This window comes from Muscardinus avellanarius (assembly GCF_963383645.1).
Source record: "Muscardinus avellanarius genome assembly, chromosome: 7".
In the NCBI taxonomy this organism is placed as follows: Eukaryota; Metazoa; Chordata; class Mammalia; order Rodentia; family Gliridae; genus Muscardinus; species Muscardinus avellanarius.
In genome coordinates, this window is record NC_137793.1 from 21,770,985 (window position 1) to 21,785,169 (window position 14,185).

At 43.7% G+C, this 14,185-nt stretch overlaps 1 protein-coding gene across 1 annotated transcript in view; it reads left to right on the forward strand.

The window, feature by feature from the left end:
* Nucleotides 1-14,185, forward strand: part of DOCK2 (dedicator of cytokinesis 2) — a gene marked incomplete at both ends in the record, with an annotated part of 443,452 nt that overhangs the window by 330,181 nt on the left and 99,086 nt on the right. The window contains one exon of the mRNA XM_080699131.1: nt 13,830-13,928. Coding sequence (XP_080555257.1) covers nt 13,830-13,928 — 99 coding nt within the window. The remainder of the gene's footprint in view (nt 1-13,829; nt 13,929-14,185) is intronic.

Below are 14,185 nucleotides of genomic sequence, written 5' to 3' on the forward strand. Positions count from 1 at the left end.
TTCTTTTCTGAAAGCTGAAATTAGTGCTCAGTGGTTTGTTCTGCCCCCAAACCTAGAAACAATGGGGATGGTAAAGAAGAGTATGTGTCCCAAATATCAGCTTTGGCTATTTTTTGTTGTGGTGGTTTGGTGCTAGGGATGGAACTCAGGGGCATTCTATCTTTGAGCTATACCACCAGTCCTATTTTTTATTCTTTATTTTGAAATAGGTTCTCACCGAGTTGCAAAGGGCCTCATTAAGTAGCTGAGGCTGTCCAAGAACCGCAATCCTCCTCTCTCAGCCTCCCGAATGCTGGGATACAAGCATGCGCCACCACACCTGGCTCGGCCTCAGTTATTAATTACATTACATTTATTCTGCATATCAGGACAACTCCCTGTCTAATATAGGCTGGGAAAGAATAGTTGTTTTGTTTGTGGGAACTTGGAGGGTCGGGAACCACTGTTTGGAGAGGGTGGGGGGTCGACTGTATACAGTGGTTATACAACTAAGTTCTAGTTTCAGCTCTTCCACATTTAGAGGCTGTGTGAGTTTGGGAACCGCTAACCTCTCTGGCCCATGGCTCTCCCACCTGGGCTGCAAGGAGGCAGGCGTGCAGGAGACTTTCCAAGGCGCACCCTTCCCCATCACTCGCTAACTTCAAGCTTTCACTTTGGTTAGACTTTTGCCAGGATTTCTCCAGGCCTGCCAGAGTGAAAGAGCCAGCGGGGGATTTAAAGAACAAATCAGACAACTGTGACATCTTTTTTCTTTTCTAGATGGAATTAGTGGATAAGGGACTTTGGTAAGTCGACCTGATATCTTGGCGCCACCAGACCTGCTCTCTGGATAGCATTTTCATTATGTCACCTCATTTTTCTTTAATTGAGTGTGGATCTAAACACAGGAATGAAAGCTAGAGGACTGGGGGTGGGAGAGAAAGCTTCCCAGGCAGGGCTCCGTGGCCAGGGAGCCTCTGTTCCACGATGCGGAGGAGGGTGGGGCAAGTGGGGAGGATCTGCGTTCATGCCAAACTGCAGTGTCACCTTTATTAATGACGATGGGGAGAAGGAGTCTGCGGGCAGCTCCTGCGGACTGCAGAGGACGGGGTGGAAGGCATTGCTGCCATTCCAGAGGACGGGGGAAGTGGGACAAATGGGAATTTAAGAGGCCAGAGGAGAGCAGAGGGAGAGAAAGGGAAAAAAATTGAGTATGATGTCATTTGGAAAATTGCAAACCAATGAATCAATGAGGTATCCTTCCCCAAGCCAAGCGGGGAAGCTGCCAGGGAGGGAGCCAAGCTGCCGGAGAGCCGGGGCCTGGCAGAAAGCATGACAAGTTGGCAGGGCAGTGTCCCGGCCAGGGTTCAGCTGGCATGAGAGCCTGGGCATGGGCATCCAGCCCCCTCTGCCCCCTCTTCCTCGAGCCTTTTATTTCCTCTTCCCTCAATGGCCTCGGAAGGAAAGCTCTATCCAAAAGGGCTTTGCGGGAGCTCGTTAATGTGAACCCTTGGAGTCAGCTTTTCAAACAGTTATCTCTGAGTTCAGCTTCATAGGATTTTTTTTTTTTTATCATTGGGATCAGCTTCATAAAAGCCAGAGCGTGATGATTCTGCCAGTTTTTACTCTGAACAGATGAAATAGTACTCCCTTTATAAAAATGAAGAGCAAGGACTTTGAGTGGCTTTCTTTGGTTTTCAAGACCTTGTCGGCAGAGCTGGCCTGAAGGCAACACAGTGGCAGGTGCCTGCATGGCATCCCATCACCTATGGATTGAGCTTCAAAGCCCTAAGCCTGGCATTCAAGGCCCCTCCATGGTTGGCCCCTCTCAATGTCTCTCCTGATCCCGTACTATGAACTTCTCCACCAAAGCACCTTGCTCATTTCTACTTCTGTCCTCATCCTGTTCCAACATCTAAAACTGAGGCGGCAATTTCTCAGCATCTGTTCTATCACCCCCACATCACTTGCCTCTGGCAGACATTACTAATCGATCACCATACTCTTTCCTGCTGAGCTAAGAATTGGCCTTAGAATCATTCCCGACACTGTTCTCTAGGCGGTCACTGCTGATCAATTAAATTAATCAAATTATAAAATGAGCTATATTTTTTGTTATAGCTCTAAGATGTCCTTTCCCATTCTGAGTTTAATCTCTCTCAATCTTATAGAAATCTATAAGCTCTGTGAAATTCTCCCTGAACATCCCTAACCACAAAGGTGGTCCCCACTTTTTATGTCCCTTTTTTTGTGGTACTGGGTATGGAACCCAGGGGCATTCTACCTCCAAGCTGTACCCCCAGCCCTATTTTTTATTCTTTATTTTGAAACAAGGTCTCACTGAGTTGCAAAGGGCCTCACTAAATAGCTGAGGCTGTCTGTGAGCTGTGATCTTCCTGTCTCAGCCTCCCAAATGTTGTTATTACAAGCGAGTGCCACCATGTCCGGCTAGTCCCCATGTTTTAAAAGCCCAGAGCAAACACAACCTATACCATTCATTTTATACCTGTCACTTGGCATCAGAATATATCTGTCTCTTCATACACCAGAGTTTCTTCATTTTGGTGCTAGTGACATCTTGGGCCAAGTCATTCTTTGTTGGGCATAGGATAGGAAGTGTCTGTCCTATTTTTGTAGGATGTTTTATTAGCAGCCTTACCCTTTACCTAATATATGCAAGTAGCAATTCTCTCCCTCACTATGACAACCAAAAATGTTTCCAGGCTGTTAAGCATTTTGGGGGAATCAAATTGTCCCAAGTTAAGAACCACTGTGAGATAGATAGATAGATAGATAGATAGATTGATAGATAGATAGATAGCTGATAGATAGATAAGGATAGATAGAATTATCTATTATTCTGAGATAAGGATAGATAGAATTATCTATTATTCTGAGACCTTCAGCATGTGGGCTATGGTCATAGCTTCTTAGACACAATAGGTACAAAGTATATATTTGCTAATGATTAATTGGGGATGAGGCATTGTCTGGGAGAAGGAAGCTTTTCCAAACCTGGGCTAACAATCAGTCCCACCATCAGTGTGATATTATTTTCAGTAAGCACTACAGAGTTGAGCAGTGCAGTTTTCTAAGGTCACCTCTATACTCATACTCAGTAGGCTGTTATCAGAACTTGGTGTCTGAGCGTATTGTGACACCTCAGATCCCTTGCAGTAGGGACGACTACACCTATTTTGAGAGGTAGAAGGAGGTGCTAGGAGAGGCCTGTATAATAAGTTGGGCTTGAGGTTGAAAATAAGATGTGCAAGACCTTTCCTCTCCTTCAGTCTTCCTTAAGAAAGAATGAGAGGTCAGCCGAAGATGTTCTATTCACAGAGTAATTGTCCGTGTCCTGCACACTCTTGTCTGGATGCCTGTTTGTCTATGAACATGTTGGATGCCTGCTTCCCCCTGCCTTCTCTAAACATTAAGCTTTGACAGGGGAAGAGGGCATGGAAATACCATATAAATTCTCACCCCCAGTGCAGCTCACCAGGTCCGTAGGAGGTCTAAGTCATCCCCTGTGAGCCCATCAGAAGCTAACTCTATATGTCCCAACCGATCAACAAACTCTTCCTAGGGAGTGAGAAAAGGAGACTGAAGCTGACCCTGTAAGGAGTCTATTGGAAGACCTATGACAGCCAGGCCTTATGGGGAACACTCTGCACATGTCTTCTGACTTTACTCTCCTTAGAGTCGTACAGAGGCAGCATTGTTATCACCATTCACCAACAGAGGATGAGGTTCACTCGGTAAAGCACCTTGCCAAAAGTTCCATAGTCTATCAAACAAAGCTGGGACTTGACCCCAGACATAGAGTATGTTCAGTGTCTTCCAGCAAAGAAATTCCTATGAGAAACCAGATGCATTTCCTAAATTGTGACATTAGTGTCCCATGCAGAACCTTTCTTAGCATTAAGATCCTTGAGCAATGCAGAAAATGGAGGAGGGACCCTTAGCTGAACCCAAAATCATGGAGAATTCATGAGTCATAATGCAGTCATTAAAGGGGCTGGTTCTGTTCAGATAGCTGTGTGTGTCTACCTTATCAACTGATCTGTTTGCCTATAACACCTGTCTAGCTGTATGGATCCATCCATCCACCCACCCATGCATGCATGCGTACATACATACATATATCTGTCCATTCACACATCTATTCATTCCTCCTCCACTTCCTTCATCCATCTCTATATAGGCAGGATGCCTAGGATGTTTCCCAATATCTAAAGTTTCCTTGACAGTGGGAAGGGTGATGAGCCTTGTACACTTTTTATTTATTGTTTTTTGAGATATTACTTATTTTTTCTTTCTAAGGAAAATAAAAGGAATCTGAAGTCAAGTTGATCTAGGCAAGTTGTAGCACCTCTTTGTTCCTTGGTTTATTCATCTGTAAAGTAAAAGTGGCATTACCAGCATCTACTAAATGTTAGAAGTAATAGAAGAGATGCAGCATATTCAACACTTAGCCCATAGTAAGTACTTGATAGCTATTGGATATTATAACCAGCAGTGTACTTTCAACAGTGTTGGACACATACATCTCTGACTGATTATAACTTCTCTTCCAGTTTTTTTCTTTCCTTTCTATGACCCTATAAAGATCCTTACAGATGGAGAAATAAAATACCTAGTATCATATCTGACACAGTTTGCCCTTTAAATGGAAGTTATTTAGTAATATAGCCCACAAATCCACCTGCCTGAAACTTAATATCTGTTATGGTTTGACTATAGTACAGTATGTTCCCTGGAAAAGTAGAGATAAAATAATTGAATCAGAATTCTAACTTCATCAGTGGATAAATTCACTGGTGAATTCATAATTAGAATGGACTTAGTGCAGGATAACATAAGCAAGGTGTGTTTGGAACTGATAGGTCACTGGGAATGTAGCCTTGGGGGATATATTTATCCTGGGTTCTCCTCCTCCTCCTCCTCCTCCTCCTCCTCCTCCTCCTCCTCCTCCTCCTCCTCCTCCTCCTCCTCCTCCTCCTTCTTCTTCTTCTTCTTCTTCTTCTTCTTCTTCTTCTTCTTCTTCTTCTTCGTCCAGCTTCCCTGAGTAGTTTTTCTCTGCCACACAGTTCATCCATGATGTTCTTGCCTTGGAGCTGGCTGATAATAGAATAAACCTATGAAACCTGGGCCAAATAAACCTTTCTTATATTCTAAGCTGTTCTTGTTAGGTATTTGGTCACAGTGATTTTTTTTTTAAAGTTGACTAAAATAATAATGTCCTTTTGTGACACCTTTTCTTGAAAGGTGGACCTGGAGGTGGATGATTGCAAAAGATGAGGAGCTGCTTAGGATGTGCATCCAGAGCTCCGAGCACTGGTGATGCTTCTGGTTTTGGTTTTCTCAGGGTGGTGTGAGCTGAAGACAACACCATGTTGTCTAAAACTCAAAACAGACTTTCAGCCAGGCATGGTGATGCACACTTGTAATTCCAGGACTTGAGAGGCTGAGACAGGAGGATTGCAGGTTCACAGCCAGCCTCAGCTATTTAGTGAGGCCCTTTGCAACTTAGTGAGACCTTGGTTCTAAATAAAGAATAAAAAAAAATAGGCCTGGGGTGTAGCTCAGAGGTAAAATGCCCCTGCGTTTAATCCCCAGTATCACATATACACATACACATGCACACGCACACGCACACGCACACGCGCACACACAGACTTTCCCGCACAGTGTTTCCTAATACATTCAGTCAGTGTAAAGATTGGAAACCCATCCTTGGTGCAAGCACCAAGAATAAATTCTTGTTTATGAAACTGTTCTTTTTGCTATCAAACTTATGACCTTCCCCACCCATACCTTCATGGATAGAATTAGAAAACAAAAATTATCTTCAGTTCAGTTAAAAATTGGAGTGATTAGTTTCTTACATAAGTCCCCCAGACTCAATTGGCTTTAGCTAGAGACTGGAAACAGCCAGGGACAGGCTTCTGATTATTCAGTAGCGAGCAGTGGGAGATGAACCTGCTGAGCCTGAAGACAACTGGAATCAAAATACAGCTAGAGTCCATGTCTGTTCTCACCAAAGGAGAGCCAGATTCTCTTATAAAATAATCACTCAGAGAGAAGTGTCTGCTGTGGAGGTAACACTAGGATTGAGGAAGAGTCAACATTGAAAACATAATTTTTATGTTTCATGAAACCACTAACCCTAGGAACACCTCCAGTGTGATACCTTTGAGGCAGGTTTATGTGTAAGACCCAGAAGCCACTTCTTTAAAGAGGTAATGTAGCACATAGCAGCCAAAGCAAGCTTTTTAAACCCCAAGTCAGTGGCCCCTTTGCACTTAGAAGAACATACGAACTCTTGCTTCTGACCTTCAAATGCCCATGGGTCTAGAAATCCAAGAATATATTCACTTATTTAAGATGTGTCCACCATGCATAGTCCTACCCAATTGGAATGCAAGCCCCATGAGAGCAAAGCTTTTATTAACCTTGCTCACAGCTGCAAGGAGATAGCAGCTGGAGACAGCCCTGAGAACCATGCTTGGCACATAGGAGGTTCTCAAGAAACATTTGTTGAAGTAAAGAATGCATGAAATAGTTATCTCACTGTGGCTTGCTGAGTTTTAATTTATGAAGAGGTATACTCAGAGCTACAATAAAAATTCTTGGATTTCTGGACTTTCCTAAGACAAAAGTGGTCAAGACATGACTCTAACACTCCAGCATTTGTGGAGGGGGGTCTCTGAAACAGATTTTAGAGATGGAGAATACTCTAATAAACTCAGTCTTTCATCTAATATTTATTGAGCCCATATAATATGCAAGTTTGATCCTAAATCCAGACCATACAGAAATAAATAAGTAGACAAAATCTCCAGGTAGAGCTGATGGTGCTGACATGAGAGGTACAGAGGATTATTAAAATAATGCAGGTGTTTGAATTATGACAGCCCTGACTTTAATTCCTACAGCACTGCATACTCAATGTCCACCTAAGAGAGAGCTGCTTGGCCTCACTGCCTCCCCTGTAAACTGGCTATAAAGCTGACCTCATGGAGAGCTGGGAGGACTGAGGCAGACAATGAAGACAGCATCCTGGGCACAGGGAATAAATGAATGAGATTTACTTTCCTTCCACCTCCCCTTGTGATTAAACAACCCGTTGCATCCTTTGGAAGATTTAAAGTGCTGTCACGCTGCGGAGCCTCAAGCTCAGGCTCCAGCCAGGATCAGAGGTGTGGGTTTCAAAGGAAGAGCAAGCCTGTGACAAATTCAGGCTCCTATTCCAGCCTTGATTCAAAAACAGCCTCCCCGGCTCTCCTCCTGCTCCTTGTCAGAGAGGATGGCTCTTGGAAGACACACCATGCCTGGGGGTCTGGGCCTGCCTTATGCTGGAGAGCTGATCCATCCTGATGCCCACAGTGTCAGGCAGAGGTACAAAGAGCTAACTCTCCTGAAGCCATCCTGTCTACAGATGGGACATGTCAGTGTACATCCAGAGACACCTTTCTGTTTTCCTGTGATATTGTCTCTCTGACATGGAACACAGCAAACAAACCTTCTGGATCTATGCCCTATAAGCCACTTCCCCAAGATGAAAGGTGACTGGGTTTACCCTATCACTCAGCAGGGTCCCCCTGGTAGTCAAAGAATGTTGTGGCAGAGATACAAGCACCTCCTGAAACCAAACAGCTGGGAACCCGAGTTTTCAATCAAGACTATTGTATTTCATGCTTTCGAACAATTCTGACACCGTTGTCTCTTCTTCTACCTGCCAGCCACTGTCCCCAAATAAAAGAACTCTCCCAGCATGCTCTGCTTCAAGAAGTACACACTCTATTTACCAAACAGCTGGACTTGAGGCAGATTGTTAACCAAAGGCTCAGAGTTGAAGGACACAGGGCTGCTTATCCCAAGCTGTGACTGGGAGAGCTTGATGTGTCCACAAACCATCATGGGTGGATAGACATCATTTCTTCTGTTTGGGTCAGGAATTTTTATTTGCTAATCTGCATAGGTTCTCAGAACCTCAGTCAGCAATGAGATATAAATAATAGCTAATATTTAGTGTGGGCTTTCTGCATTCCAAGTTCTTTACACAAATTAATGCTTTATTCCATATGAAATAAGGAATTTTTTTTATCTTATTTGACAGATGAGACAACGGAGGTACAAGATGCCAGGGTCACAAGACAGCAGGAGGTGGAGCTGAGTTTTGGACTTAGGCTGTATGGCTTCTAGGCCCCTACTCTCTTTCTTTCTTTCTTTCTTTCTTTCTTTCTTTCTTTCTTTCTTTCTTTTTTTTTTAGGTACTGGGGATTGAAACTAGGGGCATTCTACCTCTGAGCCCATTTTTATTTTTATTTTCAATCAGGGTCTCACTAAGTTGTTGAAGTTGGCCTTGAACCTGTGATCCTCCTATCTCAACCTTCTGAGTACTGGGATTACAGGCGTGGGCCACTGTGCACAGCCTAGGCCCCTACTCCTATGTCCCCCTTCCTGTAGCTGGAGACAATGTAAGCTCTTTGGAGCAGGATCTTACTGGCCCTGCTTACTTATATACCCCTGGCGTCTAGCACAGTTTTCAGAACTTGGAGCTTGCTACAGGAGAATGCGCACCTTAGCTGCCCCCAAAGGATGCTCCAAATTACAACTCTGAGTTGCCTGACAGAGTTCTAAGATGAATGGGTTTTAGAGTCCTTGTTATTCCTGACACCAGAGCCTCCTACCCTCTAGTCCTGGATCCACCACACAGACAGCACTAGATTCATCCGAGAATAAAATCTATTATATAACCACATGGCAGCCATGGGGGTGAACAGGGAAGTGATCCCCAAGAGTGGCATTTGGCCCCTATCGTCCCCAAAGAGTGGCTCGCAGAAAAAAAGTTTTCATATCCCTGCGAGCCTCCTTGGGTGTGCAAACTTTCCTTCATCTCCTCTCCTTGGTGCTTTCTATATTTTATTTTATTTTATTTTAGTCGTGCGCATTATTTGAAGTTACTATAGCAACGTGTCACCAGCTGGTATCGCATAGTAATGTTGGCATTTAGGTAGCAAGCTCCCCAAGTTGGCGGTTTCCCTCCCTCTGTGAGCTCCTCTCTCCCACTAATCTCAGGTGAGTGGGGGATGTTCCTGCAGCAACCATTCCCTCTCCCCTATTTTGTTTGTTCTCCAAGGCAGAGTGAACCAACAGTGCCCATTCACTCAGCACCGTAGGGGTCCTGAGTGTGTGTTTGCATTAGAAATTGTTAAATAGATATGTTTAAGTTGAATGTCCATACCCAAAACCATTAGCATTATTAATATAATGAGGAGGAGGAGGAGGAGGAGGAGGAGGAGGAGGAGGAGGAGGAGGAGGAGGAGGAGGAGGAGGAGAAGGATTTTTAAATCAGAAACATGAGTACAATGATTTGGGGAGAGCGACTATTCCCATAAAAAATCACCTAGTATCCTATCTAATTAATTTTTCGCATACAATGTTGGGTCTCTCTTGTTTTCTGTTGCCATTACACAGTGAAGAGACCCTGGCTGTTTTCCCTGGGAGCTTCAGTTCTCTCCCAGGTATGCGAGACCTCTACACATACTGATGAGCTGAATTAATTAAAAGAATCGATCGTCGTGGGTAGCTAAAGAGGTTTCTATATAGCAAATAAGCCCTGCCACTCATGGTGTTAAGTAGCCCCTCATCAGCCAAGTGCCTGCGATGACTGTACTTATTTTTACACATTTGACCTAGTTTCAAACCGTGTCTCCTCATGCTGTGATCCATTAGCCACATTTTGAACCACCTCAATCAGAGCGAGGTGCCTGCCTGGTTTGCGACAGAGTCTAAGATTCAATTTCTCTCTGGAATTTAATATGCAAGTCCCACTGGTATTCTCTTTTACGAAGCAATTTCCTATCCAGGCACCTGGCATACTGCTTGGGTATGGATGAGTGGCTGCCTCCTCCTGCCTTGGTAGTAAATATATGTCCATTGCAGAATTTGGGCCAAGGGTGGGAACAGGGGGATTCCCGTCAGCCAAGACCACCAGGGATCCCCCACTCCACAGTGGCCCATGCAATATTCAGGCTTTCCTAGGTTGCTGACCCACCTGGAGTTTAAGCTCCTACACTATAAAGTTTGAGCAATATCAGTGTTAGGGCTGTCTCTATTGCTAGGGCAAACACAGTCTGATCTTCACCCCCTAAACCCACCTCCTTTTAAAAATCTAAGATGTGGTGGATGTGGAAGCATGGACTCAAACTTGTAAAGAAAGAGATGTAAGACATACTTGCCATTTTGAGGACACTATTGAGTAAGAGACTCGCATCAGAGAATCATACTGTGATTCCATCATTCCATCATTATGTGACAAAGTGGCTTTTTTTTTATTCAAATGACAGAAAAGAGCCTTTTCTGAACAGGAACCTGCTCCCGGTATCTTGCTCCATTTCAGGTATCAATTCTCATGACTGTGCTTTTCTAAAGTGTCTGATACCAACACGAACTAGACACTATAGTAGAGAACCAGGATGCGCCCGGTGGCAACTAAAACACTGTCATTTTTCATTAACAGCTGAATGCAGGTAACTTGTCGAAACTTCAGGCACACTGCACTATGAATCCAATCGAAACCCAGCTGGGTTTCCTATGTGGCAGTTAGAACAAAGAAATTAACAACCTGGTAAAAGTCATTTTGATTGACCCATGAACTCTAACACTAACCAATTCGAATAAAATGATAATGGTTTCTGACATGAAATTGTCAATCTCTCTAATAGAACTGAAATTCCACTCCTTTTTTTTTCTTTTCTTTTCTTTCTTTCTTTTTTTTTTTTTTTAAACAAGGAACCTTAGAAGTTTCTCTAAACAAGGCTTAAAACAATGCAACCTTTTCAAGGTAATTCCAGGCAGAAAGATCTCCCCTCCCCAGGTCTGGGTTTTTTTTTTTTTTTTTTTTTTTTTTTTTTTTGCATTTCTCCCCCTTCAAATTCAAATCAAGCCATTGGAAATAACAAGCATTCCACATCTGTGCATTTGGGGCAGCCTGCAGTTCTGACAATGGTGGATTTTCACAACACACACCACTACACACACCCTCACAAGCTCACAGTCCCCGTTCTCATTTACGCCAAAGCTTTAAAAGTAAACTATTTCCCAAGAGACGACAGCATTTTCTCGTAGAAGATCATCCATCACACAAAAAAATATAAAAAAAAACCTTCCCATATTTCTTACCTTGAAGCAGTAGAATTACCTGCCGAGGATGTGTCCCCTTTCCTGGTACTGCGAGCCAGGCTGAGACAAGCAGCAGAATAACTCCCAAAGAAGGAAAAATAAGTCCTTTCTATTGTAATTTTCACTGTTTAGATGCAAGAAGGGTAGTGGGTCTGCTCACGTAGGAATAAATAAAAAGCCGAACAAACTGCACAGCAGCTACTACGTGAAGAGAAAAGACCTCTAGTGGCCAAAGGCTGAATTCTTTAAGGAAAGAAGAGAGCCGCTGGAGGGAGTGAGGAAAGAGCTTGTTGAGGTGCGTGTGTGCGTGTGTGTACATACACACTCTCACGCTCACCTCTTCACCCTTGAAACTCTAGAACTTCTCTTTCCTTGCATTCAGCTTGACCAGAGTTATAAACCAGAACAAAGATCATTTCTCAGTTTAAGTGAAAGCTGGTTAAGTTAACAGTAATGGGAACATCAGTCTGACTTAAAAGGAGCAAATGATTTGGGAAGCTCAACACCACCCCCTGGGACCTGCTCTGGAGAGGGGAGTGTGCTGTGGGCCACCAAGGGGGTGTAACCCCCAGGGAGAGGCAGCCAGTTCCTTCCACAAAACGTCCTTGGGCAGTGCTCCAGGGAGGCCCAGCTTCATGCTCTCGTACATATTTTTGGGCATGTTTTCTAAATTTTCATGGTGTGCAGTGTGGTAGTTACCTGCCCTCCAGGCCAGCTTTCTGTATATGTAACCTGCTTAATTATACAAAGTCTCTTATTTAAAAAAAGCCACCTGGTTGTTTTGAACTTCTCAGTAACTTTGAACAAAGGCCCCACATTTTTATTTGGTCCTGGGCCCCATAAATTACATGGCTGGCCTTGCTGACAGAGAAAGCACACTACCCTTAATTTCCCTACTGAAAGGAGCCCAGAAGCAAATGAGAATCTGTATGTTTGGGAGATGCTTTAGGAAACAAAAGCTCGAGAGGCATCCACTTACCCACAGGGTTCCTGAGCAAGAACACAGAAGGGGTTTTCTGTAGCTATCAGGGGTTTCCATCTGCCACTGGGACAACACTGTAAACCTGTGATCTAGTGGGTGTATATATTTTAATACTTGTTATATTCTTTAAAAAAGAAAACAAAGATGAACTTTTTTATAAACAAAGGCAGAAGTATATGGTACCAACCCCATTTTTTTTATTCCAACATAAAACTTCCAAATCTGTCTTCTGCAGTGGAGTCCCTAGAGGTGCCTGGGTTACACTTCCAAGTCCTCTGCCACAGTGGACCCTGCTCTTGCCAAGATGGTGGCCCCAGGGGGATCTTGCAGGAGACCATGGAGTGGCTTCTCATGCCCTGCTGGGTCAGTGGCCACTGCTTCCTTTACCAGGTTCCAGAATAGGTCTTCCTACATGCTGCCTGTAGATGCCCACAAGTAAAAGACACACCCTGAAACCAATCTGGGAGGGAGACACAGAGAAGACTGGGCTGCTGTCTTCTGGGGCAGAAAAGGATGAGGCTCCTGGTCCTCTCCCTCAGGGATTCTTCCAGACCCTCTTTCTCTCCAGGTCTCCCACCTTGATTTCCCTCTTATTTGAATCCTTTGGCCCACTCTCAGCTTCACAAATGCAGGGTCTTGTACTTTTTTTCTCATGGATTTTTTTTTTTTTTTTTTTTTTGGTGGTACTGCGGGTGGAACCCAGAGGCTTTCTACCTCCGGGCTATACTCCCAGACCTTTTTTATATATTATTTGGAAACAGGGTCTCACTAAGTTGCTGAGAGCCTCACTAAGTAGCTGAGGCTGGCTTCGAACCTGTGTGACCCTCTTGTCTCAGCCTCCCAAGTGTGGGGATTACAAGAGTGCTCCACCACACCCAGCTTCTCATGGATGTTAATCAGGCTTTCCCAATGAGATCACCTACTCAGGAAGGGCAAGTGCCATCTCTTCTCATTTCTTACGTCCTCTTTAGCCCTTAATAAGTGCAGATCTTAGTAGGTGTTGGGTTCTTTCCCTGGCTAATTCATGGTGATCCAAAAACTGACCCGTTTGCAAAGAACTTTAATGTGTTTTATGGTGGTGTAGGAGCCATCAGATCCTTTTTGTTATTAGTACATTTTAATTTTACAGAATAATGGGTTTATTGTGGCATATACATACATGTACATTTTTATTATCTGATCTTTTTGATAACTCCTCTTGGGGAAGATATGGATAGGTGGATGGATGGATGGATGAATGGATAGATGGATGGATGGATGGTTGGATAGACGGATTGTTGTCCCACCTTAGAGATGAGATAATTGGGAGTTACACATGCAAAATTATCAGAAAATGAAATTTTCTTTGGGACCTTGAAATAGGACGGTTCTCTGAACATCATGAATCATTCTTTTCTCACTGTATAAGCAGCAGAAGAGATAATGGGTCAGACCTTATTTTTACATCTGGAGCACTTTTTGTAGTCCCAGGTTCATAGTAGGTGTTCACTGAGTGCTTCTTCTATAAATGAACCATTTCCTTGTGTGGTTCACATGCTGATCTGGTAAAGAGGGATTGTCTCCTTAAACAGTCTTGCTGAGATGGCTGGGCATTTTCCAGCTTGAAGTCAAGGAAATGGAGACAATAAAACACATGGTCCTTTCTCCCCCAGTTCATGATATTTTTCTTTATTTCTTACAGAGTCACTTTGTGGCATGTATGACAGCCATCTTAAACCAGATGGGAGATCAACACTATTCCTTCTATATCGAGACCTTCCAGTGCAGCTCAGACCTTGTGGTGAGTCTACAAGATGCTTGGGGTGAAAGTGGAGAAGGGATTGGGGAAAAGAAGGGGACATAATTTCATGTTCTTGGTTCTTTTGAGTTTAGGGCAGAGAGAGAGAGAGAGAGAGAGAGAGAGAGAGAGAGAGAGAGAGAGAGAGAGAGAGGAAGAGAGAGAGGAATGGGGGGGCATTTAAGTTTATAAGCATGCATGTCTGATTGTCTAGTTCCCTGTTTCTTCCTTTATTTTTTCTTTTTTTGCTATTTTCTATT